This window comes from Anabrus simplex, chromosome 8 (assembly GCF_040414725.1).
Source record: "Anabrus simplex isolate iqAnaSimp1 chromosome 8, ASM4041472v1, whole genome shotgun sequence".
NCBI classification, from domain to species: Eukaryota; Metazoa; Arthropoda; class Insecta; order Orthoptera; family Tettigoniidae; genus Anabrus; species Anabrus simplex.
Window position 1 is genome coordinate 166227485 of NC_090272.1, and position 18099 is coordinate 166245583.

The 18099-nt window shown below is 40.7% G+C and overlaps 1 protein-coding gene across 1 annotated transcript in view; it reads right to left on the bottom strand.

Annotated features, from left to right (window-relative positions):
- The window catches only part of LOC136878917 (aldo-keto reductase family 1 member B1), a 71851-nt gene extending 59111 nt beyond the window's left edge, over positions 1-12740 (bottom strand). The window contains exon 1 of the mRNA XM_067152530.2: positions 12567-12740. Within this exon, the coding sequence (XP_067008631.2) occupies positions 12567-12641 (75 nt within the window). The 5' untranslated portion in view covers positions 12642-12740. The remainder of the gene's footprint in view (positions 1-12566) is intronic.
- Positions 12741-18099: the final 5359 nt, after the last annotated feature.

An 18099-nucleotide genomic window follows, 5' to 3' on the forward strand; every position in this document is an offset into this window, starting at 1 on the left:
TAACAGTGGTAGATGGAAGTGGGGTTATAATCCAGACTTAATATTTGTGAGCGACAAGATAGCACATCAGTGTGTTAAATCTGTATGTGATCCTATTCCCAATACACAGCATCGTCCAATAACGTGTCAGCTGGTAGCTGCCATTAGACCTTAAGAGGTCTACTTTAAAATGAGATATAATTTTAAGAAAGCTAACTGGGAAAGATTCACCAACTTACTGGACGAGAAGATCAAACCACTCAATCCAATTAAAGAAGCATATGAAGAGTTTAATAAATATCATCAGGGAGTGTTCAAGAGCTACAATTCCTAGAGGATGTAGAACAAAATACATACAAGGTCTAACTCAAGAAACCTCTGCCCTCCTAACAGAGTATCAAACTCTTCGAAAAAAACCCTTTCAGCAATGACTCCACAATGGGACAACAAGTAATTTCTTCTATTTCTGAAGTAAAACAGGCACAGTGGTTAAGGTTGATGGAAGAGATTGACATGGGTAGAAGTAGTCAAAAAGCTTGGCGATTACTAAGACGACTCAGTAGTGATCCTAATAAAACTTCAACACATTCCAGTGTCACAGCAAACCAAATAGCACATCAACTTCTACGAAATGGACAACCATCAAATCCATGTCGGCTTCAGAATAAAGGAATTGTGAGGGATTATGAGCAGGAGACAGACACACTCACTAAACCTTTTACTTTATCTGAGCTGAACAGAGCAATAAATCAGTGTAAGAATGGTAAGGCTGCCGGCCTAGATGAAATATGTGTTGAGCAAATTAAGCAATTTGGACCTGTTGCTAAACAATGGTTACTAGAACTGTACAACAACTGTATAAACACCTGCAAGATACCACGTGTGTGGAGGAAAGCCAGAGTAATCGCAATTCTCAAACCAGGAAAAGACCCAAATGATCCAAAAAATTATAGACCTATCTCACTATTGTGTCATCTGTACAAGACCCTAGAACGGATGATACTGGAAAGACTTACTGTGATCAGTGAACCACTTCTTATCCAAGAGCAAGCAGGATTCCGTAAAGGAAAAAGTTGTACTTCACAGGTCCTCCATCTGACACAGTATATCGAAGATGGATATGAAAATCATAAAATCACAGGGGTGGCTTTTATCGACTTATCTGTCGCATATGATACAGTTAATCATCGTATACTGTTGCGCAAATTATACAACATGATAAAAGATTACAAGATGACTCAAGTAATTTGCAATCTTCTCCAAAATCGTAGGTTCTTCGTTGAATTTCAGGAATAGAAAAGTCGATGGAGGAAACAAAAGAATGGTTTGCCACAAGGCAGTGTTCTCGCCCCTATGCTCTTTAATATCTATACGAATGACCAACCTCTTCCAGTTGGCACCAGAAGCTTCATATATACGGATGATCGAGCTATTGCTACTCAAGCAAACTGCTTTGAGGTTGTAGAAGAAAAGTTATCAGAGGCTCTTTCTGAACTATCTTACTACTACAGAGGAAACCAATTGAAGCCTAAACCATCTAAAACTCAGGTATGTGCCTTCCATTTAAAGAACAGACAGGCATCAAGGAGATTGCAGGTAGTATGGGAAGATACTGAACTAGATCACTGCCCAACACCTAAATATCTAGGTGTAACACTGAATCGTGCTCTCACCTACAAACAACACTGCATAACATCAAGCAGAAAGTGTCAGTTAGAAACAACATCCTTCGCAAGTTGTCTGGAACCAATTGGGGTACACATCCAAAGACGTTGAGAACTACAGCCCTAGCTGTGTGTTACTCCGCTGCAGAGTAGGCTACGCTTGCCCTGTTTAGTACAGATCAAGTCATGCTAAACAAGTTGACATTTCTGTACATGAAACATGTCGACTCATTACTGGCTGCTTGAGACCAACTCCACGAGATAGAATCTACTGTTTGGCTGGAATCGCCCCACCAGATGTAAGAAGAGAAGTTGCATCCATGAATGAGAGAACTAAAGCACTTGCTTCATGTGCACCCCCATTGAATGGATACGAACCTGCCCACCGAAGATTGAGGTCTAGGAGGAGTTTCCTGAATACAACCGAAGATTTAAACGAATCTGCTCAATCCACAAGGTTGAGATTATGGAGAACTAGAAATCCTCAACTTGCTGGTTGGATGCTACCAATTGAACATCTCCCTCCAGGACACGAGGAACATTGGTCTACGTGGAAATCGTTGAACAGGCTTCGCACTGGGGTTGGTAGATCAAGAATCAATATGGCAAAGTGGGGCTTTCCTGGCACATCCAGACAATGTGAATGTGGTGAAGACCAAACCACAGCTCATTTCATGAACTGCAGTAAATGTCCTTTAAGTTGCACAATAGAGGACTTGATGGCTGCGACACCTAATGCCCGTGATTTGGCAAAATTCTGGGCAGACACTATGATATGTATGTCATTAAGTACCATTATGACATGTAAAATGTATGCTTCTGATACGAATAAATAAATAAATAAATTGCTCTTTTGTCATTGCCAGTCTTCTTTTTTTATATAGCCTACTAATTTGCATTCCACATCCATCTCATTTACTGCATCGCACCGTACTCTTACCTTTTCCCCAAATAACAATATCATCTTTCACTATTACAAACAGGAAGATGACAGAACTCATCCTCATTTTACATTGTTTTTGCTTGCTAGCAAGGTTTAATGACCCTGATTTGGATAGGTTTTTTGTGGCGATGGGAAAGGACTATTACTGGGGAAGAAAGAGGCTGTGGACTTTGATACAGCTCCAACACTTGCCTGATGTGAAAACAGGAAACAATCTAGAGGGCTACCAATACAGCAGTGGAGTTCAAACCTACCATGTTCAAAATGCAAGCTTTCAGCTTCAAGACCTGCTCCGCACAACCAACTCGCTATTACACTTTTCTGTCTCAACCTAGTTTCAATTTCAAACAATCCTAATTTGCACATGTTAGCGTTTCGACACAACTGCATATTTAAAATACAATGTATCATTTTATGGTTTCATTTCAAATATTCTACATTAGACTGTTCAAATACTTTGGCTGTGCGAATACTATAATAGACCCAACCTTCTAATTAAGGGTTATCATTATCCTCAATGCTTTTCTATAAATATTTTCATAACAAAACTGCACTACACTCTTGATGTTCGAATACTAAAATTGAACTGTTCCTCCAAAAGTTGTACTTCCATTCTTTCTTTAATACCTCTTCAATATTTTCCATGAATTTTTTCATCATGAGAGATAATTTTAATTCCACTAAAATTTTAAATTAAACAATACTGATATACACTTATCTTCTGGGATCTACAGAAGAGGGAGGAAAAATATATCTTTCTATTCCAGTAGTAAAACATGAAGAACAGAGGACAAATTACGAGAAAAGAAATCCTGCATGTGTGTGTGTACATGTAAAATGGAAAGGAAGAAGAAAAGATAAATGAACATTCACATATATACAAAGAGGCCAGTGCAGGCAAAGGGAGCAAAGAAAAAAAAAAGAGAGAGACAAGGACAAGAACAAACTCAATACACAGGATGATGTAATCAAAGCTCTTTTGTTACACAATTAGCCTTGAGACTTCATGGCAAGTTCTAACAGCATTGTATGCAGTAGCTTAGAAGAATTGTTTCATACAGAAATGTTCAAATATTTCTGCATTTGTTCTATAGCTGAACAGCACACCTTACCTTGTATACTACATGAGAACCTACCTGAAAGTAACAAACAATGGTGATAAGTTTTAAAAAACGAATTTATTAACTGCACACGAAAGTCACTATAGCACAATAGCAAGGGCGCCCATACCCAGGGGCAAGGTGGGGCCGCGGCCCCTCCTCCTAGCTGTCAGGGAAAGGCAAAAATCTAGTCTAGTCAGGTGTTTTCCTTTCAAGAAAATGATTTAAAAGCCAGGATTACGCAGAAGCGGTAGTACAGTTCCCCACCAACAGGCAGGGATCACCGTGGATTAGTCTACCACAGAATACAAGTCGCCATTTATCTTCCAATATATTAAAAATACTATGTACCCCCCAGGTCTGGGCCCCCCCTACATAATGTCATATGGGCGCTGATGCACAATAGTATCTAGTTCCTCAGAGAAAACAAAATGGTCAATTTCAGATAAAAATGTTTAGAATGACATGAAAAAGATTTTACACACAATAACCAAAGAGGTTGTTTTTTTTTTTTTTTTTTTTTTTTTATATACTGAAACAGATAAGTCTTACGGTGACTATGGGACAGGAAAGGGCTAGGAGTGGAAGGGAAGCAGCTATGGCCTTAAGGTACAACCACAGCATTTGCCTGGTGTGAAAATGGGAAACCATGGAAAACCATCTTCAGGGCTGTCAACAGTGGGGTTCAAACACACTATCTCCCGAATACTGGCCACACTTAAGTGACTGCAGCTATCGAGCTCGGTAAGTGAAGAGTAAAGCTTGTACAAATTACAACTCTGATATATTGGCCTATATATTTAAACTTGTCTCAAGACGTAAGGGTGAAAGGTTGTCCTTTATCCGGAAGCATATTAAATTTCCAGCTCATCAACAGAATTCAATCCTGGTCCACAATGAAGGTTGTAACAGTGTTCACTCTTCCTTCTTAGACCATCTGAGGTGAGAGGCAGTAGACCTGGTCAAAGAAAGCCAAGCATTACAGTTGATGAGGTTGTCATGTTGACCACACAAATTCTCCAATAAACTTATTTACCAGTCATCTGGCTAAGCAGTAGTAATCTATGCAGAGCAAAGCCCTATATTTCTTATTTTTACAACAGAGACAACCATAATCAATTTTCAACATACACTGACACTCTCTTAGTCCAAGTGTCTGGCTTTTTGGTCGAATGGTCAGCACTGAGGACTTGTCTACATCTTAACACACACTTGCCAGTGATCCTGATAAATTACTACAGTTATTTTTATTGCACCTTTCAAGGATTTAATTCATATCCCTGAAAAGAGAAGGCAGGTGCAAGATAGTTAAAAGCCTAGCAATTCCCCTACTAATGTTCAACGTAAGTAAAATGACATCAGTAAAAGAATAAGCTTGAGCAGAGCTTTAGTAGAAAAGATCATAATATGAAGATTAAGATGGAATTCAAGTGGACAAATCAGGGCAAATATTCATTTATAGGTTGAGGAGTAAGGGACTGGAATAAATTATCAAGGGAAATGTTTAATAAACTTTCAAGTTGTTTGAAAACGTTTAAGAAAAAGCTATGTAAACAAATGACAGGGTATCTATCACCTGGGTGACAGCTCTAATGCATATCGCTGATGACATTGATTGATAGCAAGAGCAGTACACCACCTTACTGAAGCAAGACTAATATGTGACCGAAGTGATCCACTGTCTGCAATCACTGGAGACTCAACAGAATTCCTGAGCCAGCAGATAAGGAACTGCTATCCAGCGAGGAAATGCTGCCAGCGTTATGGGCACGTTTCCGAATAACGCTCCACTGGGCAAAGTCTTTTATCTTACACCGTAGACTTTTGAGCTGGACCGAAGCATTAGAAAAAACAGTTGGAATATTATTTTGTAATTATATAAATGTATGTAGTTACTGTCAGTTAATATTTCAATTTGTATAAACTAAACTAACTAAAGTAGACGGTGATTTATATTTATTGAAGTATACTAGCAGATAAGTATTTTCAAGTGTTGTGTTACATCCTCAAAGCAGTGACTTATTTTAGTGTATGTTGAATATTAGATCAGAACTATTTTCAAGTATTCTATAAATTAACTATATAGTAACACAATATTAATTACTTACTGAAAACTGGAAAACATACACTGAAGAAAATGGAAATTGCAACACCCAGAAGGAGTGGTGCAACATTGCTGCAAATGAACATGCAGGACGAGTGTTCGGTTGTAATTCGATGATTACACTTTCAGGTCCCTCTGCCCGCACGTTTGGACAACAATCAATACAGGATGTGCCACCACGAGCTGCAATACATTGATGAATTCGTCGAGGCATGGAGTCAATAAGGCCCTGGATCGCTTCCTGAGGAATTGTGGCCCATGCTTGCTGCACTGCAATGGGTCAGTTGTTCCCGAGTTGTGGGTGGGTGAGGACGGTTGGCCAGTTGTCGACCCATCATATCCCACACCTGCTCAATAGGACTGAGGTCCGGGGATCTGACAGGCCATTCTAAGCTTGTGATGTCGTGGAGAGCTTCGCTGGAGATGCGTGAAGTGTGAACCCAGGCATTGTCCTGTTGAAACATCCCATTAGCAATGTTTGCCATCATAGAGACAACCACTGGATTGAGTATCCTATTAACATACTGTCTAGCAGTCATAGTGCCCTCAACAAGCACTAATTGTGATTTCACATTAAAGCCAATAGCTCCCCAGACCATAATGCTTGGTGTTGGCCCTGTGTGCCTCTCGACAATAAGATGTGGGTGGCACCTCTCCCCGGTACGTCGGCGCACACGATTCCGGCGATCACTGCGGGCAAGACAGAAGCGCAATTCATCACTAAAGACGACCCTATGCCATTAGTCGATCCACGTCGATCTTTCTTGACACCAGGCCAGCCTTACATGTCACTGTTGTGGGGTCAATGGAACACCTTCTGCAGGGACACGGGCTCGTAAGCCAGCTGCACGCAGGCGATTACCAACTGTTTGTTGTGTAACGTGGGGTTGCCACAGCTGCTCGAATTTGCGCTGCTGCATGGGGTTCCATCCGGGCCATCTGAATGATGCGGCGATCCTCTCTCACAGTTGTCTGTCACGCTGAGCCTGTGCCAGGTCTACGAGTATGGGTACCTTCATTTGATCACTACTGCCATACACGTTGTACCGTAGATGCCTGTCGGGCAACACGTGCAGCAACAGTCCTTAGCGATAATCCAGCCTCACACAGCCCAATTATCCGAGCCCTCTCAAACTGCGACAGTTGTTGATAGCGTGCTCTTCTCTGTCGTCGAGGCATGTTTGACGGAGAACCTTCACTGCACAGACTGCAAGTCAACTACGCTACACCAGCGTCCGTATTCTGGTACTGGAGTTGATTCCTCCGCAACCAATCACGTGGGGAGACCCTTAGCAACAATCCAATGGGTCTGAAACTTTGATCGTTTACATAACTACATGGCATCGTTCCATATCTTGAAAATCAACACAAACGACCAATGCCTTCATGGTGTTGCAATTTCCATTTTCTTAAGGGTAAAAGTTTTATATTCTGAGCTTTAATACCAGAGCTGTACTACAGACTAATTGATATTTTTAAAGATTTGTGAATCGTCGTAGAGATTTAATATCTATAACATCAAGCATAAAATGACGGTTCATTCACACACACACAGAAAATGAGCAAGATTGGCTAACATCTAGGTCATCGGCCCCTACTGGTACGAAATGAGATGAAATGAAATAACAAATTAAAAGCTAAAAAAACATTCACTGAAAACGTGATGGACGGACGGATGGGAATTTAAAAGTATCAGTGGAACCGACCCACACTGCCTCACATGCACAGAAGCTGGTGTAGAACAATAGTATTACTGACCAAGGGACGGCTTCTATAGCACTATACTGGATCGATGATACCTGTAGTCGAAAGGGATCCAAAATCCAAGTCAGCAGCCCCTCACAATGGTACTTATCGCAAGGAAAGTAGAACCATGGAATTTGTCATGTTGCGGTACTGATCAAGAGTAGCGTAGACTCGTGGTATTCCACACATTATGGTACTACTCACAGGTAATGAAATTCGCACATGTATTACAGACCTACGCTGTTTCGCACATTGTGGCGTCATTTACAGGCAATGCAAACCTATGGTGTTCATCACGTAAGGGTACTAACCACAGGGACTCGTACTATCCCGTGATGTTCCTCATACAGTGGGTACTAATAATAGGCAAACCAGAACCATGGGTTCCCTCATCCCATGGTGTCGCTCATATAGTGCTACTAATGACAGTTACTGTAAAAGCCGCCGTGCTCTCGTTTGCTACTAATCACAAACCTTATTTGGTTCCCAACATAGTGGTACTACGCGCAAGTAAAAGCGACCCATGGTGTTCCCCATGTGGTGGTACTAATCAGAAGTAGTGTCATGGTTCTAACTTGATCATCCCTTGGTCACCCCTTTTAGTCACCTCTTACGACAGGCAGGGGATACCGTGGGTGAATTCTTCGTCTGCGTCCCCCACCCACAGGGGGATAACCAAGTAATAATTGACAGAATTCATTTTCAGTGGCAGAACATAATTATGCAGATTGAGGAGTCTGCAGCGCAGTCGCAAGGAACTGGCTAGCCTCGCCAGCGAGCAGAGATCAGACATGCACCAGTAGGTTGTTATTCAGAAAAGTGTCTCAGTGGCAAAGTACATTACATCTGATGCAATTACAGTCACTAAAAGGTTAAATGTTAAGTTCAAGAGATTTGTTTATTTTTAGTGCTAGGAATGCCCAAGGACATTTTTGGCTGTATTCTATTTGGTTTACAAAAAAAAAAAAGTCCCATTTCATATTAAGATTATATCTAATGCAGAATTCTACTAATACTAATAAGTATTGTAGTTATTTGCTGCGTACTGAACGGTTTACCTAGTAACAATCAAATCAAAAATTAGATGGATGGCTTTTCTGGCGTTTGCTCTATTAACCAGCGCTCCGTCTTAGGTCTGACACTAGACTCTTCAGAGTGGGATGTGTCAGACCCTACCCACTGACGCTGGGGTGTATGCAGGTGAACTTATCAGAAGCTTATTTATGAAGCACAGTCTGATAACTGCATACGGGAGATAAAACTCCACAATGGAATTAATGCCCGCCTAGCAATTCCTAGTAACGACTCACTACTCGCTAGGTTACTTGGCAGCTGGCACCAAAGAGTATACCAGTATGCTGCTTGGCACTGGTATTGGCACCAGCACCGCTCAATACATCTTCGGAGCCCTGAAAAAGGGTTCAAACTCTCAGTGTTTACAAATGGCGCACACTGTGACATGAACAGCGAGCCTCCGTGGCAGTATCTGCCCTGACAAGTAGATGAAGGGTGATCATAACCAAGGAAAATAAAATGAATTTTCGAAGAAGTTGAGAATTATTTCAACCGTTTATTTAGAATAATGGTTAACACTATTAGCTGTCCTACACTGCCAGTCAAAATTCGATGGTGGCATTTTTTTTGTCACAAACAGGACTCGAAACTGCTAATCAGTGTCGGACCATACAGACTTGATGCCATAACGATCATAACCACCAGGTGGGCTATGTTCCGGAGAAATTTACAGACTTATTATATAGCCCTACTCTGATTTAGACCTATGTTATTTTATTCCCAAGAATTTCTGTTAAAGTAGAGTTTATGGTGACTAGAAAAACAAAAGATGAAGGAAGAAAATGAGGAGGGAAACACAAAATATGCCAACATAGTTTAACTAACTTACCGGACTAGTGATTATGAAAACCCACATGAAAGTGGTGGCAGTGATGATGGTTTTATAAAGTGCATGTGTAGGAGAAGAGGAATAGAACACCCCCATGATTATCAAACATATAGAAGAAACAAAAAAGTTGCTTGACACAGCTAATTCATCTAAGCACAAGGTATTGCCAGCTTAGAAAAGACTTAGAAAATGAAAGATGACAAAGAAAACAGACTACTTTCCAGCAATCCCCTCCCGAACACTAAACACACACAGAAAGAGAAGATTTAAACTTTTATAAACAAAAGGCACTATAGGAACCATAAAAGATTAAGTTGAAGAATCAATGTTTTAAGAAGTTTAACTAGAGATCTCTCTCTTAATAAGGATGAGTAAACAAACCACCCACTAGATTGTGAAAAATAAAGGTACCAGTATTTAAGAAAGAAACAGAGATGTGTTGCCCTAAAGTTAGTGGCAATTCAGCAGACATATGTTCCAGATTATGAAGTCAGTTTTAACCCTAAACTGGGCGCGCTGGTGAATTTCGTTCACCAACCTGTGTATTTCATCTGTAGTTTTTAGTACCTTCCGGCAAAGTCTTATCGATACTCTTAGTGTAGTGGTATTTGTCCAGGAAATTGTATGCGTCACGTTATTCGACCCTGACTCGCACGTTCCGTCATTTGGTTAACTTTCTTCACCACGCGCCCGGAAATGAAAGTAAAATTGTACCTTAAATGTTCTTGGAGTTTCATTATTTTAAAATGTAGACTATAGAGGAAACAAAAGTAACTACCTATTTTTATTGTAGGGTGAAGTTTGTGAAGGTTGAAGACATACAAACGCTGTTACAGGAATTATCTGATGAGGAGGAAGGATCTGAGGGAGCTGAAGTTTGTGATTTTTCTGATGGTGAAAATGAAGTGGTAAATTATTCAAACATTGATCATGACAGTGAGAGTGAACAAGAAGGTGATGTAGGCATAGTTGGTAGCGATGAACACAACGAACTAGGAAGTTTTTCTTTGGGAAAGACGAAGCAATGTGGTGCACTACTAGCTTTTCAAGGACTACCTCTAGGATTTAAAAATTTTTCGTTTCAACTCATGAATAAGTGGTTGGTTGAACGAGCTAAGATAGGAACACTGCCTCTGGATAACCGAGCAGTGTTATCCCCATACCATCAGGAAGAAACATTAGAAGAAACAAATTGCTATCAAAGAGGACGATGCATTCACTGTGAGTGGAAACAAAATCAAGTCACCACAACAAAGTGTAATCAGTGTCATAACTTTGTGTGTAAAGCATACTCTAAAAGATGCATTAGATGTGTAATCTGTGAGAATAATGATAATGATTAATGGAGATTGTTAGGAGTTTTTAATTTAAGTTCTCATGAGTTAAGTATTCATCTGTTTCAATTTTTTTTATTTTCAGTCTTCTACCCATGAACATTTTTATCTTCTATTATTATATGTATGTACTTTCACTTGTAATTTGTGTTGTAATTATTATGTCTAAGGATTATAAAGCACATAAGGAGTAACAATATCAGTCGTGTAAGAGTTAGTACTTGTTAACCAGTTGCTTAGACTAAGAAAAAATAATGGTGAACGAAACTCACCATGCGCCCGGCAATTTAACATTTATAGGCGCGCCGGTTTAAGGTTCAGTTCACGATGATGCGCTACTGTATTCACAAACTTCTTTTAGTTCCAAACAGGTACAAGCCAAATTAAGCAATAATATGGGTTGTCTGAATCTCCATTTACAGGTGGTTAAGAGTGGACTAAATAAGAGAGCCATACTATAATTACTTGGTTTGAATTCTTGTGCACCAGCCCCGCGGTGTAGGGGTAGTGTGCCTGCCTCTTACCCGGGGAGGGGGTTCAATTCCCAGCCAGGCCAGGGATTTTTACCTGTATCTGAGGGCTAGATAAAGGTCCACTCAGCCTATGCGATTACAATTGAGGAGCTATCTGACTGTGAGATAGCAGCTCCGGTCTAGAAAGCCAAGAATAACGGCCGAGAGGATTCGTTGTGTTGACCCCACGCAACCTCGTAATCTGCAGGCCTTCAGGCTGAGCAGCAGTCGCTTGGTAGGCCATGGGATTTGGTTTGGAATTCTTGTGCAATGGTTATAATGCATAATGACACCAATCAACAACAAATCTTGCCAAAATGTAGCGTACATTACACTTTAACTTAGTGTCACAGTATGTCAAGTTGCCCACAACTTTAGAGGTAGGGTAAGGTGCCCTAAATGCAATACAAAATCACAAAATCTGATGTTATTCAGAAGTCAAAAGTTGTATTTTTTTAAAGTTTAATGTAAGTTACTTACCAGTTAAAATGAAATTAATTAATCACAGTGATAACTTAGCCTAGAAAAAAATAAAAATGATGTATCATAGGCCTATATTGGACTAAAAATTCTAAAAGTGATAAGTTTTCCTAAAAATTATACATAGGCCTATTGGTAGCAACTTTTAATTCTTGAAAGTGAGACAGAGGATGCAAAAAAATGATAACACTCGAATAAACAATTTTTTCTTTGGCTTTTTTGACATTATTTTACTGTAAAAAGAAAAAACGGGCTTTGTATATATTTTTTTAATTTGGCTATGTCATTTTTTGGACCCCAGGGATAACTAACGTCAACAGGTTAACAGATATGAATGCTCAAAACTGTGAATAAAAGTTCGAATTGAACTCCAAGTATATACCCGTATATTTGCAAAGCATACGGCAATTTAAAAGACGATTGCTCCAGATTATTGGTCTATCAAGCTTTGCAGCAGCTCGGAAGAGTATTGTCAACGAGTGTGGTGTTCGAACGGGGTGGCACATCCCTATGCACTTACTATAGGCCTACCGGTACTTCATGTCACATGCATACTCTTACTTTCTCTCCGAATTTTTCGAAACCGGTACCGGTACCGTATGCAGAAAAATATGGAGCATCCTGGTATTATAAACACAACAAAAGAACCATAGGAACACGATAAATAGTGGAGCCAATCTATTATGGTTTACGCTTTAAGCCTATTTAATGACTTTAAAAAAAAAAGTTCGGTGAATCAAGTACTAAGTTATCGAAAATCTTCCATTCTATATTCGATAAAGAACTTCGGCAAATACGTACCTTCCATGTGCCTAACCCCAAAATAGGAACCTCAAGTCCATTGTTGAATTTCACCTTTGGCACTTTGTTCGACATTGTTCCGGGATACTTTCCGAATTCACGTTTCACACAATTGCGACCACTACACGTTACACCACGGATAACAGAATCAAAGAGAACCCCGCCAGCCGGCGAATTTCGTTTTATGTTGAACGCAAGCACCCGAAACGAATATAGACTCGCTCTTAACAACAACGTGGGCGCCATGGCAACCACGCTAATGAACTACGCCTGACCAGCGAAGCTATCGATCAAAAGCAGATAAGTTGGAACTGGTATTTTAATCCGGTAATGCGTCAATGTCAACGTTTCAGATCATTAGCGAAGTCGACTGTATTCTATTCGGTTTACAAAACAGATGTCTCATTTCGTATTAAGAAGATTATATCCAATGCAGAATTCTACTCATACTAATAAGTACTGTACTGTAGTTATTTGCTGCGTACTGAACAGTTAACCTAGCGACGACTAACTGCTCAGTGCTCACTAGCAGGTTACTTGGCAGCTGGCAAAGAATATACAGTGCTCGGCACTGGCAATTGGTACCGGCACTGCTCAATGCAGCTTCGGAGCCCTGCGTGCTGCTGAGCTGAACGACAGACCTGAAAAAAGAGTTCAAACTCTCAATGTTTACAAGTGGCGCGCGCTTTGACATGAACAGTGAGCCTCCGTAGCGGCACCTACCGTGACGAGTAGATGAAGGGTTGTCTTAAAAGTCAACGACGTGCTCATAACATAACCAAGGAAAATAAAATGAATTTTCGAAGAAGTTGAGTTATTTCAGCCATTTATTATTATCATTATTATTATTATTATACGCCTCTGTAGCGTAATGGTTAGCACTATTAGCTGCCGTCCATGGAGGCGCGGGTTCGATTCCCAGTACTGACAGAAACTTATGAACGGCAGGAAGACTGGTGTTTGGTTGAAATGGTACGTGCAGCTCACTTCCAAGTTCCATTGAGGGTGTTCCTGAAATGAGTTGCACAACCTCGGGATGACGACACGAGTTTTATTACTATTGCCCTGCTCCTTTGCTGAATGGTTAACACACTGGCCTTCGGTTCAGAGGGCCCCTGGTTCGATTCCCGGTCGGGATGAGGATTTGAACTGTGAATGGTTAATTCCTCTTGCTCGGGGATTGGATGTTTGTGTTAGTCTTAATAGCCTACTTTTCTCTTCATCTACAACACATACCACACACCATCACAGAAACAGACAGTAGTGAGCACTTCCTTACTGGGGTTTGCGCCAGGGCACCCGGCCGTAAAACTTGGTTAATGCTATCAAGTGCCGGTTGAAATTAACCTGAAAAAAGGCCAGGAATTATTATGAAGACGATCGGCGGCAACAGCAGCCTGACGCGCTTTTATCACTTTTATCAATTATCGTATTCAAGGCTTTTTATATCATCTCAATTGGGATTACAGGACTGAATGAACGCCGTTCCAAGCTTAGAAAAAAAATATCACTAACTTGGTTAGCATCAAACTCAAAATCACTCTAACTGTGAGCGAAAACTAACACGCTCTCCTAGATTATTTATAACCATGATCAAACTTGCAAGTACACGTCTTCTTTTCTCGTATGGCACGATTAAACAGCCAAATCATCCCTCAGATGTCACCTGCAAATACATTCTCTAGCAAGCGTAACTTGCCTATTGTTTATACATTAAATCAATCCCCCATTCATTTTCACGACAGTCGTGTTGTCTTTCGGTTTCCTTCTGGTTAGCGGAGAGCCCACTTCGTGGGCATGATCATTACGTCAAGTCTATATGGTCTGACGCCATGGTCAGCCAGTTCGAGTCCTGTTGGTTGAAAACATTTTCACCATCAGAATGTTGGCCGGCAGTGTAGGAGAGGTTGTGGTTGTATACAATTTCCAATACCTAGATCGCCTGCCAATAGGTTGTATTCAATTCCAAACCTATTCGCAGCGATCATACGTTCATATAACGCTGATGATAGTGATGCATCCGTCGGATAGAGACGTTAACCCTTGGTATTATTCGACAGGAGTAGGCTATGTATCAACATCTGGTTTTACCCTCCCTCTATTTCATTATCATCATCATCATCATCATCATCATCATCATCCAGACGCGCAGGTCGCTCAAAGGTATCAGATAGAAAGACCTGCACCAGGAGATCCGAACATGTCCTCGGACACACCTGGCACTAAAAGCCATAAAATAAATAAATAAATAAATAAATAAATAAATAAATAAATAAATAAATAAATAAATAAATAAATAAATACATAAATAAGTGTTAAGAGAGGATGGTTGCCCAGTTATACAATAATCAGCACCACCTCCACCACACCGCTTTTGGATTAAAGAACAATGTGACTACACCGAGCGCATTGAAAGAGCAGTCATGAAGTCTCTTGGACGAAATATTTGTGACCATTGATTTTCATTTTTTTCTTAGTGGCTTTATGTCGCACAGAGAGGTTTTATGGCGACGATGGGATAGAAAAGGCCTAGGAGTTAGAAGGAAGCGGCCGTGGCCTTAATTAAGGTACAGCCCCAGCATTTGTCTGGTGTGAAAATGGGAAACCACGAGAAACCATCTTCAGGGCTGCCGACAGTGGGATTCGAACCAACTATCTCCCGGATGCAAGCTCACAGCCGCGCGTCCCTAACCGTACGGCCAACTCTACCGGTATTGATTTTCAAGACTTGTGCTCATCAAAGATAAATACCGTAACAGACTTTGTGTGGAGGCCTGCCTAAGGATGATATTGAGCACAGTTCAGCTTTTTGTTCCTTTTGGCAAGGGTTGATCATTCGTGTATGTACATATTAAATAATATTGGGGACAAAATACTACCTAGGGGTAGGCCATTCATGAGGTTCTTCCAACGACTATGTCGCCCTTGGAAATAAACGAAGAATCTTCGATTTTCAAGAAGACATGGAAGAAATTCAGTCAGCTTGTTGTTCTTTGTCATTTTATAAAGTTTACTCAACAGAATTTGATGACTGTGTCATAGGTCACAGTTTCAAAACTATCTTCAATATAATGGGTCAAAGGGAGGATTTGTGATGTACAGTTCTTCCCTCTTCTAAAACCAGCTTGCTCTGGGATCAAAAGTGGTTCAATTATCTTTGTAATCCTTACCAGTTTCATTCGTTCTAAGATCTTGAATAAGTGACAGAGCGAGAAAATTGGTCTGTAATTTTTAGGATCATGTGGATCTTTTCCTGGTTTGCGGAATACTATAACTCTAGACTTCCTCCAGATTTTGGATATTCTGCATGTTCGAATGCAGTTTTGTTAGATAGATTTAGTATACTCATTCTCTAGTAACAGGTCCAAAATTCATATTCATAGCATCATTCAGTTCTGACATGGTAAATGGATTAGAAACCAAACTGATCTCAGGTATGAATTTTGTCTTAGTAACCACTTTTGTTTTAGAACTGGAGTTCACAGACTTGCCATTTTGGTCGAGTTGGTGAGCAATTTGGTTTGCAGATGAGTTACAAAGATCTGTCTGTTAGGTCATCAGCCCAGAGGCTGGTTGGATCCTCATATAGCACCACCAAAGTTTATGCGGTTATAAGGAAACCGCAAACACCAATGGCAGCACCAAAATGAGGTGTACTAGGCAAGACGAGGAGTGAGGTAGTTTGCCATTGCTTTCCTCACTGGGTCAGAAAGTGCTATTGCAGCACGACTGACCCTATGAGCAACACCTTTCATAACACTCAGATGCACTAGTCGTGCTCTGAATGTCATTACTCAGCACCACCCATACCCCAGCAGCTTCCATATTGTCACAACCATGGATGAGACTGGGACTTCGGTGGAAGTTCCACTTTACTCTGGGCTGTGCCAAGAGATGGATACAAAAGTACTGTAGATGATGCTTTATTAGGATCATTAGGCCTACTGAGACGCCAGGGTAGCCTCCAGGCCTACTGGCTACTCCTATCCATGTTAACCTCTTCCATCAATTTTAACCACTGTTCTCGTTTGGTCTCTGAAATAGCAGAGAAAAGTTGTAGTCCGCTAGCAATAGTTTCAGCACTAAAAGGATCCCTTTTATACAAATTGAAGTAGTTTATCAGTAGGGCAGATGTTTCCTGGGAAACACCGTGTATGTACTGTAATTAGTTATGTATCCTCTTGGAATGGCTTCTTTAGAACACAATCTAATGACATCAGTAAATTGGTCATATGCCTCTGGTATGGGACTGATCATACTCATCTTTTTATCTAAAGGGGAAGTGAAACATTCCCAGTTTGCCTTTTTGAAATGACAGTAAGTCTTCTCTTAAAGCAAACACTCTGTGGTCTGACGGCTGCTAATATCTGGCACATCATGGGACGATGGGCCAGGAGTTAGAAGGAAGTGGCCGTGATTAAGGCACAGCCACAGCATTTGCTTGGTGTGAAAATGGGAAATCACGGAAAGCTATCTTCAGGGCTGCCGACGGTGGGATTCGAACCCTTTATCTCCCGAATGCAAGCTCACAGCTGTGCGCACCTAACCGCACGGACAACTTGCTCGATAACTGCGTCATGTGACCGAGTCAATGCACCTATCAACTAATTCTTAAATGATATCGATTCTTTCATGGTTGGATGGCGTCGACTGTTTGAATGGTTTGAATGTGTTCAGCTTAATATTATTTAAATAAAAATAAACTGAGCAGAGTACGAAATAAACCATTGTAAATTACACTGGCGAAAATGCTTCACGAATTCATTTCAAAATTCCAGCCTCGTCGCAAACATGTCAACTCATACGTCAAACCTCACTTTCTGCTCTTGTAACATACACACTGTATAATCGGCCCATGTTGAGTATTGAACATTTGTTTGGTTTCTCCATTTTGCAAAATTTGAGGATAACTGGTTTCACCGTAACTTTTATAACGATTCTGGTCGTCCTTGTACTTGGCGACCTAATTTTCAGTTGATCTATTTTCGTGTCAGTCAGTGTTTATTTAATATTTTCTTATTTACAATAAGCTTTGCGTCGCTCCGACACAGACAGGTCTCATGGCGACGATGGGATGAAAGCGACCGTGGTCTTCATTAAGGTACAGCCCCAGCATCTGCCTGGTAAGTCAGGAATTATACAGTTTCCAAATCACACGTTCGGCAAAATAGACAATAAGACGTTTCGGCGATTTCTGTATTGTCTGTAGTTTTAAAAGCAAGTACCTGGTCATATTATTTCCGGAAAGCACCTCTAACCACACCCGATTACCTTCGAGTCAAACCAGTCATTATAAATGTGATTATCAGGACCCGGGTTTTGATGACTCAATAAATGCCGAAAAATGACCTAAGAAATAACCCAAAAATACGGATGAAAATAAATATTTACCCTTCTTCTTCTTTATCGGTTTACACTCCAGGGTCGGTTTTTCCCTCGGACTCATCGAGGGTTCCCACCTCTACCGCCTCAAGGCCAGTGTCCTGGAGCTTCAGACTCTGGGTCGGGGATACAACTGGGGAGGATGACCAGT